General features: G+C 45.9%; 1 protein-coding gene across 1 annotated transcript in view; it reads left to right on the top strand.

Annotated features, from left to right (window-relative positions):
- Nucleotides 1-15,497, top strand: part of COL20A1 (collagen type XX alpha 1 chain) — a 49,466-nt gene that overhangs the window by 24,558 nt on the left and 9,411 nt on the right. Inside the window, exons 18-28 of the mRNA XM_026862049.1 lie at nt 248-390; nt 995-1,124; nt 1,424-1,480; nt 4,344-4,382; nt 6,368-6,506; nt 8,231-8,373; nt 8,752-8,861; nt 9,637-9,795; nt 11,794-11,871; nt 12,499-12,585; nt 14,809-14,862. Of these exons, the coding sequence (XP_026717850.1) occupies nt 248-390; nt 995-1,124; nt 1,424-1,480; nt 4,344-4,382; nt 6,368-6,506; nt 8,231-8,373; nt 8,752-8,861; nt 9,637-9,795; nt 11,794-11,871; nt 12,499-12,585; nt 14,809-14,862 (1,139 nt within the window). The remainder of the gene's footprint in view (nt 1-247; nt 391-994; nt 1,125-1,423; nt 1,481-4,343; nt 4,383-6,367; nt 6,507-8,230; nt 8,374-8,751; nt 8,862-9,636; nt 9,796-11,793; nt 11,872-12,498; nt 12,586-14,808; nt 14,863-15,497) is intronic.

Raw genomic sequence — 15,497 nt, 5'->3', positions numbered from 1 at the left:
ATTTTTCCAGGTCCTGGGATTTGAATTGTTGAATGCTTGAGCTGTACTTGGGCAATCCTCATCCCTCCAGGTTCTGTGTCCTCTCTTGCCCAGTCCCCAGCGCGGCTGCTGCTGCTCTGACCGTTGGTTAACAGCACAGCAGCGCGCTGAAGTGTTCAGAAATGGGCTTGGAAGCAAGTGCTGCTGGCCCTGTTTATAGATGTTCCCACCTGCTTTTTATGCCGTTCACCTTCAATCCCCGTTGCAGATTCCCGGAGCCCACCCACCAACCTCTTCATTGACTCCGAGACACCCACCAGCCTCCAGGTCCACTGGACCCCCCCCGAGGGCCGCATACAGCACTACAAAATCACCTACAACCCTGTTTCTGATGCCGGTGCCCAGCAAACAGTAAGTCTCCAGCTCCTTTGTAGGTGACTTGGGGACAATTTCATGCCCAGGGGAACACTGCTCGCTCCAGTCGGGTTTACCTGCTGGCTCACAGGACTGCAACCCCAAATCTCTTCCTCTGACTTGCTGATGTGTTGCTTTGTGAAGAGGACCTCCAGGCTTCTCTGTGATTTAGATATTTGTGTCCATCAAAGCTGCTAATAACGCAGCTTTCTGCCCAACCTGAACTGGGCTGGGGAATTCTCAGAGGCAGAGGGGTTAGAGGATAAACCTATTGCCCCTCTGACTTAGGGAGGTTAAACGTTAATCTTTTAAAATGCAGATTTTCTACTCAAACCCAGACTGGTTACCACATTATAAGGCATTTTGCTGCATTTTCATGGGGAATATTGGGGTCTTTACACAGGGAAATGTTCTCCCCTTGGACACGCCTGGTCCAATGTCAACGCAGAGCCTCAGCTTGTTGCCTGGACTAAGCAGAGATGCTGCCCTGACCCCACTGTCCCAGCACTCAGCTCTAGAACCCCTCTGTGTAACTCCAGGGTGTAAGAGCTCTAACAGGAAGCCTGCCCAAATGTTGGGCTCTTTTTCCACCCCGTTGTAGATCATGGCTTCTGGCAAAAGCAGCAGCGTGACCCTGCAGTCTCTGCTGCCTGATCGAGCCTACAAGGTGACTGTTTCTGCCATCCACTACACGGGAGAGAGTGAGATCACATCCACAACAGGGCGGACAGGTAAGTGTATTGGTCAGAACGTGCATGTTCTTCGTAAGCTTCTGTCTATCAGTCTTGAGGCAATCTCCATCGGGGCAGCGATGTCCTTGCTTGTACTGGGCTGTGGCCAAGGCCAGAGTTTTGCTCAGCAGGGTAGAATACCAGCCTTGAAAAGGGAAAATCCTGCCCCAATTTCTGCACTCCTGTGCATTATGGGCAATTCCAGGACGACTGGGAAGGGCTGGTGACCATCCAGGTCTCAAGCCAGGCATCGCAGCCCTGAAGAACAGAGCTCACACATGCATTGCTTTCTCTTTCAGCTCCTGTGATGTCTAAATTCCCTTCAATGCGAGGATTTATTCCATCTAAAACAGAGGGTAAATCGTCTTCTATAAAGTCTTGATTTAGTTTAGTTTTGGTTTGTTGTTTTGGGGCGTGGGTGGGTTTTTCTTTTTTTCCCAGTAACAAATCGCAGTGTGGGCTCTGCAGAGCAGGCAGGAGTGGATATGTCATTTCTTAACAGATGCCTCTGGGGATTGTCCAAGGACAGCCAGAAACCACACAACTTCTGAAAATCAGACTCACTTAGTAAAGAGACTGATAGTATTTTTAGAGGATATCTGTACAACTTGACCAAAACGGAGCAAAGTGAATGACGTCACATTTTAATTTAAAATTCCCTCTAAAGTCCCTTATTAAATTGAATGAGCAAGTGTTCCCAAAGCTGATAGGAAGCAAACTATGAAATAGATTAATGAGAAATGTTGAATTAATAGATTTATAAAAAGTTATTAAGAAGTAAATATTAGAATACAGGTATTATGGCAGTGTTGGCCTTTCTTGTCTATTCGAAATGATTCTAAACAATACTTCAGTTTGAAAATTTATCGAGGGAAGCCATGGCAGAAAAAAAGAAGCAAATTAGATGAGAAAATTTTAGTTGGTACCCAGCAAAGAACACATCAGACTAAGTTTTCAAGTGGCTTATTGAGGAAATCAGACCACAGTGGAAAAGTCCTGTGAAGTTTCAAAGAGAAAATGATTCTCCCATAAGGTTGATAAGTCACCTTGTAGAATTTAATACAGCTGTTTGGCTACGATACTTGAAAACACTGTAGAAGAAATATTAAATTCTGTATGTTTCAGCAAGTGACTTTTTTTTTTTAAAGTGGAAACTGTATGTAATAATGCTGGCAAAACTGTTGGATGTGCAATAAAAGACTCCAGTATTGATATGTAACCAAATTACGGAGAGAAATGGTCTGACGCAGGAGAGAATTTTTATTGTACGGTGAAAAACTGCATTTGTCTGGGACTTTGGGGAGAGAAAAAAAAAAAACCAACAACCAAAGAGAACAACAAGACAGCAGGAATCGTAGGCTGGAAAGTCTAGGTAAAATTCTTCAAAGCTGAAGTGCAAACTGACAGTGTCAGGGATCCTTACCCTGACTCTGATAAGCTTGGTCTAAGCTGAGCATTGCCAGATCAAAGAGCTGTGAGCAATCCAGCCTGGGGAGGAGGTGAGAACTGCCCCGGACATCAGCAGAGGAACCCTGGGGTCTGGGCAAGGCTCAGAAGGAGCTTCCTGACTCCCAAGCAAGAAAGTCAGATATCTGGTGAACAGGCGAGTTTACAGCCTGTTCGTATGACTTTGCCTATTTTTATTTTTATTTTTTTCTTCATTACGCTCCAATTCTGAGCAATGCTTCCCATTTGGGAAACTGATTGGTTTCTGGAAAGGGAAGGGAAAGAGCAGTGTATAGCTTGTAGAGAATCATCAGATCTTCCTGGATGCAGGAGATTGCTCCAAAATCCAGGGGCTGGTCAAGCGCGGAGAGATGGTTTTCAGGGCCAAAGTTTAGCAACTGCTTTCTTAACTGATTTCCGTAGATCCCTTCCATAGTTTTATACTCAGTTCTACAGGAATTGTGGTATGTATGTGTAAAACAATGCATCAGGTCGAATAACGGATGTCACGGCAACTCGTGAGTCTTTGTGGTTTAACTTCTGGCTTCAGCCATCCCATGACCATCAAAGTCATAGGTTTGGGTGCCTGTTCTTTGACGTATGTCTTGATCATGAAGAATGAGTTTGAAACAACTATAGGCTTAGTAATCTCAGGTGCCTTGGGGAGGGTAAGTCACCCCCTTTAAATTTTTATTTTGTTTTTTTACACATTTTACAGAAGTTAGGGGTGGAAAATTGAAAGCCCCGCTTTTCTGATGAGGTATGAAATGGCATTGATGCAGGAGTAGCAACAGCAACGCTATAACAGAGCCTCGATATAATGATCTGCTCGATTCTATTATACTGATGACCTAGAAAACCATTTATGAAATAGCCCATCTTGTCAAGTGTCCTTGATTTTCAGGGACATTTCTCATTTTGCATCAAGCATTCCCTTTGTCCCAGCTCCATCTGGCATCCATGGCCTGGGATTTACACAGCAGCAGATAATGGAAAGTAGCGTTCGTGCACTGTTTTCTAAAACACCCCCTTACCTGAGCCTTTTAAATAGAGAGTGCTCATAACCGTTGTGCCTGGTGTTCCAGCTTCACGTTCCCGTCTCTTGTCCTCTGGTTTTCCTTTCAGTCCTGTGGCGTATTAAAGAATTCATCAAGGGAATTTCTGAAAGGCAAACCGCAAAATTGTCAGAACTCTTTGTGTTTCCCTAAAGAGTTCAAAAAGCCAAACTCTCCAGTTGAGATATATATATATATTTTTGCCGTGTGTATTTTGAGTTTCAGGTACAAAATTTGGAACTGCAGATAGCTTGCTTTATTTTACAACACCATTAAGGCACACGTTGCAGGTAAAGCAGTGTTTAAAAATGAAAAATTCGTGGCTTGATGTCTGTTTTTAAAGAGAAACTTGCAGAACATGATGTTCCCTCGTATTTCATATTGTAAGGGGCCAGGTGTGTTAGTCAAAAACCAGATGTTTGGTGATGGAGGACAGTGTTGTTATTTTTGTGATGGGCAAGCCAAGAAACAACCGTTATGTTTGCATAAACACAAATTCCCCCTCTCTCTCTCCATATATATTTATATATATATATAAAATCAAGGTTAAAGGCCAGGCTCTGAATTAAGCTGTAGAATATTCCAGGTTTTGCTGTGTTTTTCCATTGCTCTGCCTAGAGGAACTGTGTTCATTTCGCTTCCATAATCCCCTACTGTTTTTTTGTTGTTGTTTTTTGTTTTTCCCTAACCAGTTTTTCCTTTTATTTTCTTCTCACAGCCTGCCCCACCATCAGCTCTCCCAAAGGCTCCGTACGAGGTACAGTAGCACATCAAGCCCCAGAGGTGCTGGGCTGTGAACGTGAGGACACTACCTGGTCTTGGCTTGTGAGAAATAGCAGGGAGGAAATGGTTTCCCTGTGCTGAGGGGGAAGGGGTGAAGTCTGACAACCAAAATAAGAAAGTATTCCTTATCGGGTAGAAGGCTATTCTGCATTAACTGAATTGGTATGCCCCTGCTGTTCCACCAGTTCATGCTCTCGGCTGTTAGTGCTTAGTGCTGGGATTTTCACTGGCCTTAAGGAAGTCAAGACTTCAAACGGCTGTTGAATTTCAAGAGGATTTCAATTCCTAACTCACGTAGGCTCCTTAAGAAAAACTGTCAGTCTGTCACCAAGATCACCTTTGCATGGAGGAGGTAGAGATGCCGGCGGAGCTCTCTGCGGTCAGGCCGTACGGACTTTGCCAGGGAAGCAAGTTCCCATTTCTCCTGTCTCAGCTGTCCCAGCTGTTCATGCAGTTGCTGTGTGTGTTCGTTACTTAGGAAGCAGTTAGTTCTGCTTATAAAGTGATATCACCTCCTTCCCAGAGAGCTTTGTGGGTGGGTGAGACCGAGAAACCGGCTTCAGTTCTCAGCTCTGCTGTTACTCCATGGCTGGGCCACTTCACCTTCGCTCAGGTCCCTCCCCTGACCCTCGCAGCTCACGGGGATGCGCATCCCTACCTGGGGTGTGTGTGTGTGTGTGTGTGTGTGTGTGTGTGTGTGTGTGTTCAGTGCTGTTGCCCTGTCTGTGGATGCAGAAGCCAAAGCAATCAAATCATAAAGCCACAACAAACGTTGACCTCTCCCTCTCCTGCATGACAAAGGTGGCAGGAGTAACCTACTTCCTCCGCATCTCACTGAAACCATTACACGGCAGATTCACGATATGATAATCATAGGATTACACTGCAATATGTTTATAATTGTGACTCAAGCCTTATTTTCAGTCTTTACACTGCAATATTTCCTGCATGTTTTAAGGAAGCCCCAGTGCCAGAAGCTTCGTATCAGAGATAGATGGTTCTCAAGTAGGTCATTTCTTTTGGCAAACTCCCTAGTACTGTTGGAAAATGAAAGGATAAAAAAAAAAACAAAAACAACCAAACACACTGGACCGACCCCCAGGCGAAATAAAAACTCAAACCAAGAAACTGCAGAAGATTGCAAATGGTGAAGGGGTGAGGGAATCCAGACTGAAAGCGCTGCGTTGGAATGAAGTTGTAGCTTTTCCATTTGCTAAAGAACAAGATATCTCCTTCATCCCAGCCTACTGCAAACTCAGATAAATTATAAAAAGAATCCTAATTGCAAGATCTTGTTTTACTGAACAGAAAACTGAAATGAGAAAATGACTTGGAGCTTTGATGGTGAGCTGGGAGAGCAAGATGAAACTGCGTGAGCCAGGGAGGAGATGTCAGAGATGCTGAGAGAATCTCTGTAGACCACACAAGGCAGGTCACCCCTGGGTGTCTCGTGAAAATAGAGAAATGGAAATGCTCGTATTTTAAAGTTCTTCCCTCATTTTTTTTTTTTTGACTCCTACATATAAGGCATTTCAGAGCAGAAATAATTCTCCCTCCCTGCTAGCAATTACTGGACTGATTCCATGTCTTTTGAAGATAATTTTTTTGCGTCAGGTTGAAAAGGAGAAGTTGTTGGAGTAACTTCTTTCTCGTTTGTTTCTCATTCTGAAGATTTGAAAACAAAATTGTGAAAGTGTCCATCTTTAGTCTACTCTCCTCCAAGAGGAGGAGATGCGAGAAAATGGGTACAGAGGGTACAAACACAAACTATTCCCCTTGGCTGCCCCTTGTGGAGCACACTCCAGGTTTTCTAGTGAGTTTGCACAGCCTGGCCGGTGTCGTGTTGGTATGTCATTTCCTACTGTTGCCTTCTAGCTAGAGGCTGATTCCACCCGTTCTTCACTCACGCTTCTCTTGCAATTTTTTCTAATCGCTTCTTTTTCTCTTTGTGCGTTCCAGGATTTGATATGATGGAAGCTTTTGGCTTAGTGGAGAAGGAATACGCCTCGGTTAAAGGCGTAGCGATGGAGCCGTTCGTGTTCAGCGGTTCCCGTACCTTCACCCTGTTCAGAGACACTCAGCTCACCCAGAGGACCAGGTGGGAGCGGAACCGTGACCGGTGTCATCTTCCGTATTATAGATTATCTGTGCTCACAGCCAGGGCAGATCGCTGATTTGTGGGTGACTGATGCAGTCCCACTGGCAACTTCAAAATGAAATGATAAATGTGATGAGCCGAGTCAAACCATAGGTAGGCTGACAAGCATGCCAGAGTATTTTTCCTTAAGATATTAAGAAATTAAGAAATATTTCCTTAACGTATTAAGAAATCTTGAGGAAAGAAATTTCCTCAAGATAAGTATGGAATAAGTCACGCAGAAGTTAAGAGGACACAATAGGCATATTCATTATATTTTTTTATGCAGCCGAACATTTTTAGTGAGATTTTTTTTTTCCTTTTTACAAAACTGCTTTTCCCAGCAGCGTTAGACTCTGTGATGGACATAAGGATCATGTCGTGTATGGACACTGCACAGTTCTTTAGGCATTCTGTCCACAATCACGTACACCTCGGTGGAGGCAGTTTGAAGTCACGTTTTCACCTTCAATCCCTTCTCCCAGCATCTCTGGTTGAAAACAGATCTTTGTTTTAGAAAATATTTGTCCCATAGCTGCTCTCTGCAGCTTGATCCTTATTGACGAGAGGGAATAATCACTGACTCTGCGTTGCGACTTGACCCGGTTTCGTTGTGTGCGAGGTTTCTCCACAGGGTCTCAAGCGGGCCAGGCAGCTCCCATGACCTCACTCCTTTCTACGACTATAAATCAGGAATGATCTGACTCCTGACATTCAGCGCTACTTTGTCTAAAGCCTAATTACCGAGGCACTGGCTCAGTTTAATCTCAGTTAAAGAAGCAAAGCTTCTTAGAGTAAACAGAGTTGGGGAGATTCAGAGAACTCTTTGGTTTAAATACTCAGAAAATTACGGGCAAATCCTTTTGTTCAGCTGGTATATATGCCTTTCCAAGGACAGAGAATGAACCTGGCATTATTTATGAATCAGCCCTGAAAAGATGCTTGATGAGTTGTGTATATGCCCATGCAAATGTGTCCTGTTTCAAATTACAGATGTATTTCAGGCATAACCAATTCGACCTTCCTCGTTGCCTCGCAGCCTCTCGCTGCTGTTCCTGCCCGGTGTGCTCTGACGGGCTTGGCGGGGGCTGCGGAGGGAGCTGGGTGGTGCCAGCCCTGCTGGTGGGCAGCACTGCATGGTCATGAGTTCCAGCGCCGAGCCCCAGATTTGCAGCTGGGATGTGGGGACCCAGAGGGCTCTGTGCTTACCCCTGAAGGGCACTTACAACTGATTTCTGCCCCGCGATACACGACGACCATTCCTCCCTCCTTCTTGAAGAGGAGCCCTTGGGGACTGTTTTGGAGCCTGGTGGGGATGTTTTGGAAGCTAGCGCTGGGCTCTATTTTGACAAGCATTAAGGCTGCACTGGCTGTGTCTTGGCATTCCCCAGGGCACCTCTGGCAGTGACGGACTGACACCAACCTCTCCACCTGGGTGCCCCCCTGGCATGAGGAGAAGGTTCCTGAGGGCTCATCACTCAGCACAGGCTTCAACAGCCTGAGACGGATGCACAAAACTGGGGACAGGCTCTCTCCTGGCATATCAAGTTTAGCTCCCGGGGGGTGACGCTTTCCCAGGCCACCCTGCCCAAGGGACACGACGGATGAGCCCTGCCTGTAGGATCTTGCCTGCTGGCTCTTATTCCTTTAAGCCCCTGACGTTTGTTTGGCTTGTGCCCTTCCAGCGACATCCACCTCTTCGCAATCCCACCCGAGCACACCATCATCATCCTCCTGCGCCTGCTGCCCGAGACCCCCAAGGAGCCCTTTGCTGTGTGGCAAATAACAGATGAGGACTTCCAGCCCCTTCTTGGTGTTAACCTTGACCGTAAGGTTTCTTGTTGAATACATTAAACTCAGGTATTTGCATACGTTTCTGTGAGCAGCAGAACTCCTTCTGGCCTTCAGTCGGAAGGTTTTAATGTTTTTGTTATACAGTAGTTTTGGGGGAGCTTTGTTGTTGCTGCCAGCCTTGCATTTTAAATGCTGCCTAGTGCAACTAAAATACCTGTTTTCACTTTTATTCTACTTGTAACATAATCTTTGTTTTTCCATATCCTTTTTCTCTTCCATTGTTCAGAAGAATTTAATTATAGCATATGATGTGTTTCACCATGTTTAAGCCCATTTATTTATTGTTGTTCGGACGTGGGTGGAATGAATTTCTTTTCGTTCTAAGCTGTTATTTGTCCTATTTTCCCTGTAGCCAGTAAGAAATCCTTGACCTATTTCAATCATGACTACAAGGCTGATTTACAGGAAGTCTCCTTTGACCAGCAGGAAGTGAAGAAGATATTCTATGGGAGCTTTCATAAGGTCCTTATCAAGGATGTGGCTCACGATCTCACTCCAGTCTGGGAGTGTTATGTCATCAATGTGTGTTGTTCAAAGTGAGGAGTGATTATACAAATGTTTTGCATCCAGACTGCTAGGGAACTGGCGAACCTATTTCATATGTTAAAGTTTATAATTGTAAAGAATTAAGGTTCATCCCGTATTCAAAATATGATTTACACATAGCGATTACTTCCCTTTCCCCCCTGGAAACTCCAAAACTGGGGTGGGGTTTTTTTTAGGTCTTAATAACCAAGAAAAATTTAAAAATCAAACATTTTTTTTTTTTTAGAATTTGGGATTCTGGTGACCACTTAGTGTTGTAAGGAAGGCAAAAAATATCTAGCCTTGTGAGAAAGCTGCCTTACAGTTCATAAGAGGGTGGGTTTTTTTGGCCATCTGTGTTCTCAGAGCAAAGGTATTCCACCCAAATGAGCAACAAGCGCTTTCTACCAGTATCTGCAGGCTGTTTCATTATTCAGCTAGTTCTGAAAACCGAATTCTTTAATACTGCAACTCCAGAAAGGCTTGTCCTAAGGCCAGGTGAGGGGAACATCAGGGAAAAGTGCAGTATTGCACAGCAGACACAGCACATACTGACACTTATGCCTGAGCCCTCTTGATCCTTTTGCTCATTGAAAACACACCACCAGTAGCAGCAGCAGTCTGGGAATTGGGCAGAAGGAATTACTGTCTTTAAAAGACTCCCTCACCTCGTCTCAGAGCTCCAACCCGCCTCTTTCCACCCGCCGCCCAGGTGCATGTGGCCGTGAGCCACTTCAAGATCAAACTCTATCTGGACTGTAAGAAAATAGCGGAGAAACCAATCAACACCCTCGGCAGCATCTCCACTGCTGGCTTCATCATGCTGGGCAAAGTGACGAGGACCAGAGGACCCAGGAGCGGGTCTGCATCGGTGAGTCCCCAGTGGTGCGTGCTGTCGGAGAGAGGGGGATGGCTTCAATTTGGAGCTGGCTGGGGTGTGCAGATGGAGAGGAGTGCCATCTCGCATCATTCTCACTCTGAATGCCTCCAAAAGCGCTGCTGTGATGCACGACCGTGTCCCGATCCCACCGATCTCTGTGATTTTAATGAGCTTTCCCAGCGCGGTGTTTCTCCCCCTTGCCTCCTACCTCTCTTTGAGGTCTGTGATCAGAGGCAGCAGCGTGAGCGTGTCCCGGCGGTGCCTTCAGCTGGCTGCAATCCTCTGGGGACTGGGGGAAGCGCAGACCCTGAAGCAGTTTGGGAATTGCTTCTGCAAGGGAAGGTTGGGCACATCAACGCCCACCGAGTGATTTCAGGACATGCTGGTGACTGAAGGCAACAGGGCTGGATGTGCCTCAGCCTCCAGTGTGTTTGGGCTTGCCTGTCTGCATGCAAATGATAGGAAAATAATCTTCAGTATAGCGGCTCTTTGTCAGCTGCTACTTGAAAAAAAGTAAAAAAACCCAACAAGCCAAAGGCTCGGTGCCAGCCTGCGGGTATGTCCTCACAGCACTGCAGAGAGCCTGTTCCCTACAAGAAGACAGAATAAGGGAATTATGGACTCAGTGTCACGCCCTGTGACAGCTCAGCACACTGTCCTAAGGGCAAAACCACCCGTGGGTGCCACTGCCTGGCAGTCTGTTGCCAGACTTACTGCGCAAACCAGGACTGTTACATACACACGTGCTAGTGGGACTGTAGAAAATCAGTCCCGACTCATGCGAAGGTTTTACTCCTCGGCTCTGCCTTTAGATCTAGAAGTCCAGGGGAAAACAGCACACTGGTTGATTTACAACTTCCTTCTCCTCAAAGCAGTGCAGTAAACCCAGGTTTATCCCATATGGCCTCCCCAACTGCAAACAGAGAAGCAGAGGTCTCGGATAAACCAGGAAAACAGTGGAATTGCCTGTAAGACATGGGGTCATTTGTATAACAAACCATCTCCTAAATAAATTCTGTGGCAGTTTGATTACAAGCCTGTGGTGAACAAGGCAGAAATCTGAGCTTTCTTTGTCCCTCCCAAATTCTCCCTGCTAGTGTCTCAGCAAGACAGATCTGATGTTCTAATGAACAGCTTCGTGCCACCCCTACCCCCCTTGCCTTTGAAGCCAGCAAGTTTCACGTCTTCCGTGGTTTTGCTGCCCTTGAGAAGACAGAGTGTCTCATTACTGGTTATCGTGGAACCTTAGTTAATTTAAGATATCTTTAAATGCCACTTGATCTACAGGGCTCATCTATATCTGTATGCTGCGTGTCACACTCCCTGGGCCGTACAGCTTGCTTGTTCTGAAATGCATAGAGAGAAAGGGAAAAAAAAAAAAAAAAGAGAAATGATGTAAAGGGAGGAAAAAAAAATCTCTGCCTCATTATTTTGGTTTGGCTTTTTGCAGTGTGTGCTCCTTTGTTAATCAGAGCGGGAAGATGTGGCAGTTGTGAAGGATGTGGTGAGGTTGGGGTTTCTTGGGAGGGATCACATCTCATCCTGGGAAATGCAGAGGCACGTTTATTCTTATCTCCACGCGCCTAAGGGGAGCAAAGCAAAGTTTGCTTTCACATTTTGGTCATGCTGAAGCCCAATTACTTGAGAACCTGCCCGCTGTTGTTGCAGGACTGTGAATAAATTGGAGAGCCGGGTGTGCAGCTGGTTGTTGACTTGCTTGGCAAGACACAGAGGCCTGAGGGCTTGTAAAATCCTCGATGCTCGGGGATACTTTTCATGTCGTGGGTTTTTTTTTTGGGGTGCAATTATAGTTGGGACCACACGGATGAGTCCTGTCGATGCATCACTGAAGATTATTTTTAGCAATTGAACACCGTGAGATCAGGTGATGGACCATGTGTGCCAATGCTACTTTCTTGTCAAACTTTTTTTTTTTTTTTTTTTTTTTTTTTTTTTTTTTTTTTTTTTTTTTTTTTTTTTCCCCCACAGTTCCAGCTGCAGGCTTTGCAGATCATGTGCAGCAGCGTAGGAGCAGAGGAAGACAGATGCTGTGATCTCCCTGCACTGGTACGACATGAGGGACCACCCTGCTAATGACACGAAACTGGTTATGATGGAGCAAGTCCACGGCACTGAAGTGACACTGCAAATTATTTTAATAGACTCCAGAGGGAAACCAAATTTTTTCCCCCTCTTATCTTGGGAATAACATGCGTGTTTCTTGGTGAAGTGAACAAAACTCTGTTTGCTTCAAATGGGGAGAAATCTTCAAATCCCAGTGTAGTGTCCCTCCTGCCATGGGCTCGTCTGTGACAGCAGCCCTGACAGTCCTGTGGCTTTTCTACCTCCTCAGCCCTGAGTCACAGCATTCCCCTGCTCTTCCTTTCAAGTTTCCTTCTCAACACAGAAAGTTGTTTTTGTGGGGTGTATAAATACTTACCAAGAAGAAAATTATCTTCCAGTGTGTGTTATGCAAATTTTAGGCAGGGCTGGTTCGTACTTTTTGTCTAAACTCGTTATTTGACAGAAAAATGAAGCACTCAACTGTTCACAAAAGTCTTTCAGTGGGGTCGAGAAAATTTCTGCTTTCCTCCAACAGAAAGACTGAATTTTGAAACATAAAAATGTTACCTGTGATCCATCCTGCTCTTGCTATGCAGCTTCTCATGTCACTTTGGCTTGCTTTCGTTTCAGAGGGACGAGGAGACCTGCCCGACCTTAGCTCCTGCCTGCTCTTGTACTTCTGGCCGCCCGGGCTTGCCAGGACCTCCCGGTCCCCCTGTAAGTTCACCCTTCCGTGCAGTATCTTGCACACACTGGTGTTGCTTCATGTTGTTTGGACACGCCAGGCATGAGGATGATGTTCCACGAGGTTTTAGAATCATAGAATTGTTTAAGTTGGGAAAGACCCTTAAGATCATTGAGTCCAACTGCTAACCTAGTGCTACCAAGTCCACCACTAAAACTGTGTCCTTAAGCACCACGTCTACACATCTTTTAAATAACTCCAGGGATAGTGACTCAACCGTTTCCCTGGGCAGCCTGTTCCGATGCTTGACAGTCCTTTTGGTGAAGAAATTTCTCCTAATATCCAATCTAAACCTCCCCTGGCACAGCTCGAGGCTGTTTCCTCTCATCCTATCTCGGGGAGCTTTGATGTCCTCTTTGTGCCAGGGCAAGGTCGGAGAAGTGCCCTTCAGATTTCAGATGCTGATGAAATGGGGAGATGGAGAGTTGGCAACACAACAGCTGCAGCTGGGAACAGGCTGAGCAGGTCCTGGTGCCCCGTTAATCCTCTTAGGAGAGAAGGATGGATAACCCTTGGTGCCCGCAGAGATTTCATGGATTGGAGGCTCTGAAACTCTGTAAATGAAAAAAACCCACCACAAAACTTTCCTGTCTGGTTTCTGTGTTAAGTGGGAGTCTTATAAGTGTCTGTGTGGGTGGGCAGTGTAAAGAGAAAGGGGAGACTGCAATCCTGTCTGTCCCCAAAACTCCCTTTTTACAGTGAACGTGACCTGCAAGAAAACCCTGAAGGAAATGGGAGGGCAAGTAAAAACAGTCATTAGGTATGTAACATGCTCAGGGACAAAGGGCAAATGTAATATTTTCTCCTATCCGTTACAGATGCAGGAGAGTCACCACAGGCTTAAACTGCAGGAGAAAATATTCCAGTTACACTAGGAAGCAGTTAGCAAAGAAGTTTAGGGTTTTGGAGTTTTCAAGAAAAACATTTTATTTGCAGAAGGCAGCTGAAACCTCCCAACTGTCCAAAGCACTTCAACCACTCCAGGTGCTTTCCTCCTGGAAAATAACCGTTAAAAATGACATTGCTCCGCTTTCTCAAGCAATGAGGTTTCAAATCACCTCTTGTGTTATTGTGGTTTAACTGTGAATTCAGTTCCACGCTTTGCAAGGAACAGCACCTCGTTGCAGAGTAATTATGTGCCCGTTCCAGTGGAAGTTTAATTACACAGCACACTCCACTACCACGGTTTGCTTCAATATCCTAAGTGTATAATTACCAGCTCGCGTTGCCCTGTGGTTTAAACATCTCCACAGCGTGGCTCTTGAAAGAGCAGGACTCTCTTAAGCAATAGAGACAATATGGTTTTGACACATAACCTCATCGTCACGCTACTAAACCCTTGGTAATTTGCTGTAGTTACAAGAGAACTCGTCGCTATTTTTAAAACTCCAGTTAGCAAGGCTGTGTCCCACCTTGTATTTATCACCGTCCTTAATGAGTGTTTTCAACCAGTTCCAGCTGACTTCTGAAATGAGCTTCTGAGCCTTTCTGAAAGCGCCTTTCCCAAAGCTCCCTGCCTGTGCTTCTTAATTCAAATCCATTGTGATTTTTTTTTTAGATTCAAGAATAGAAACTTTCAGATTAAAATGTCAAAAGTTCACATGATATTGGTTCATGCCAGAAGATTGGTTTCGTCCCTCCATCCAGTTATACAGATGCAGAGCTAAGCCAGAACTGGTTGCTGCCCCCAATCTCTGTTCTCTCGGGATATTATAAAAAACAACATAACCCAATCTCTTGGGATGATATTATAAAACCCAACATTGCCCCGTCTCTTGGGATGATATTATAAAAACCAATATAGTCCCCAAGGGTTGCAGATGCAAGCACCTCTTCTTTCTCTTCTGAAGTGTGTTCCCATGTCCCTGTGTGACATTGTCTTGGCATGGATCTGCTGGGGGAGTTGGAGGGAGTAGGTTGAAGAGGTTCAAACTTCACCTCTCCCTGCTGGGGGTGAGTGCCAGTGTATCCACGCCTGTCGTGGCCGGGCTGGGCTGTTCCGTCTCCCCTTTTCCACGTTCACTGGATGACCTGATTCATTTTCTCCTTGTCTCCACTCACTGTGAGCTCTCTGGGGCAGGAAACATCTTTCACTGTGCACAGCAAAGTGCCCCAACTTCTGTCCCCTGGGCTCCTAGTTACACTGCAGTAAAGATTCTGCTATTCCTAACAGCAGCTTTGTGTCCTGCTGGCAGGGCAGCCCTGGGAGGAGAGGACCGCAAGGGGAGCAGGGCGAGCCAGGACCCAAGGTGAGTCTTGATACTCAGCATTACCTCTGGCTTTGTTCGCTTCAGGCTGTGTCCTGTGCAGACTCCTCTTAGTGCAGCCGGTTCATTCCTGGGCTCCTTAGCCTGGGGACTGCCTCACTGCACCAAGAGCCCAAAGAGAACCTTAAGGATGGATGCACTGAGGAGGGTCTGATCGCTTATTCTTAATTAAATGCGGAGTTGGGCTTTGGAAATTGAGATGATGAGCCTGGTTGCACTGAATTAATGCAATGTATGTGGTCAGCAATGTTCTCTGAAAGCAGCCTTGCTGGAAAATGATCAGTCTTTGTGCTGTGTTTGCTCTGGCTGCCAAATCTCCAAACCGGAGAGACTGGTGCTGCTCTGGGGCAGAGCAGTGTGAGGAGAGAAGCAGAGCAAGAAGCACACCAAGCCTTCAGGAGCAGCCCTGAGGTGAACATAAGGAAAGGCTGGCTCTGAGTCCCCAAACCCTGGGGACTGGATCAAACCCTGGTGCGAGTGTTCACCGCTCCACTGACCAACACAGGGCAAAGCCAGACCAGCCTATTGGTCCCCTTCTTTGGGAGAACATCTAGGAGAGCAGCAAGCTTACAGGGGACAAATTTTGGGGAAGGGATGAGAATGGGTGCAGATCTCAG

Source organism: Athene cunicularia (genome assembly GCF_003259725.1).
Source record: "Athene cunicularia isolate RWA chromosome 20 unlocalized genomic scaffold, athCun1 chr20_part1, whole genome shotgun sequence".
NCBI lineage: Eukaryota > Metazoa > Chordata > Aves > Strigiformes > Strigidae > Athene > Athene cunicularia.
The sequence above is the reverse complement of the archived record's forward strand: the minus strand, read 5'-3'. Positions and strand labels throughout refer to the sequence as shown.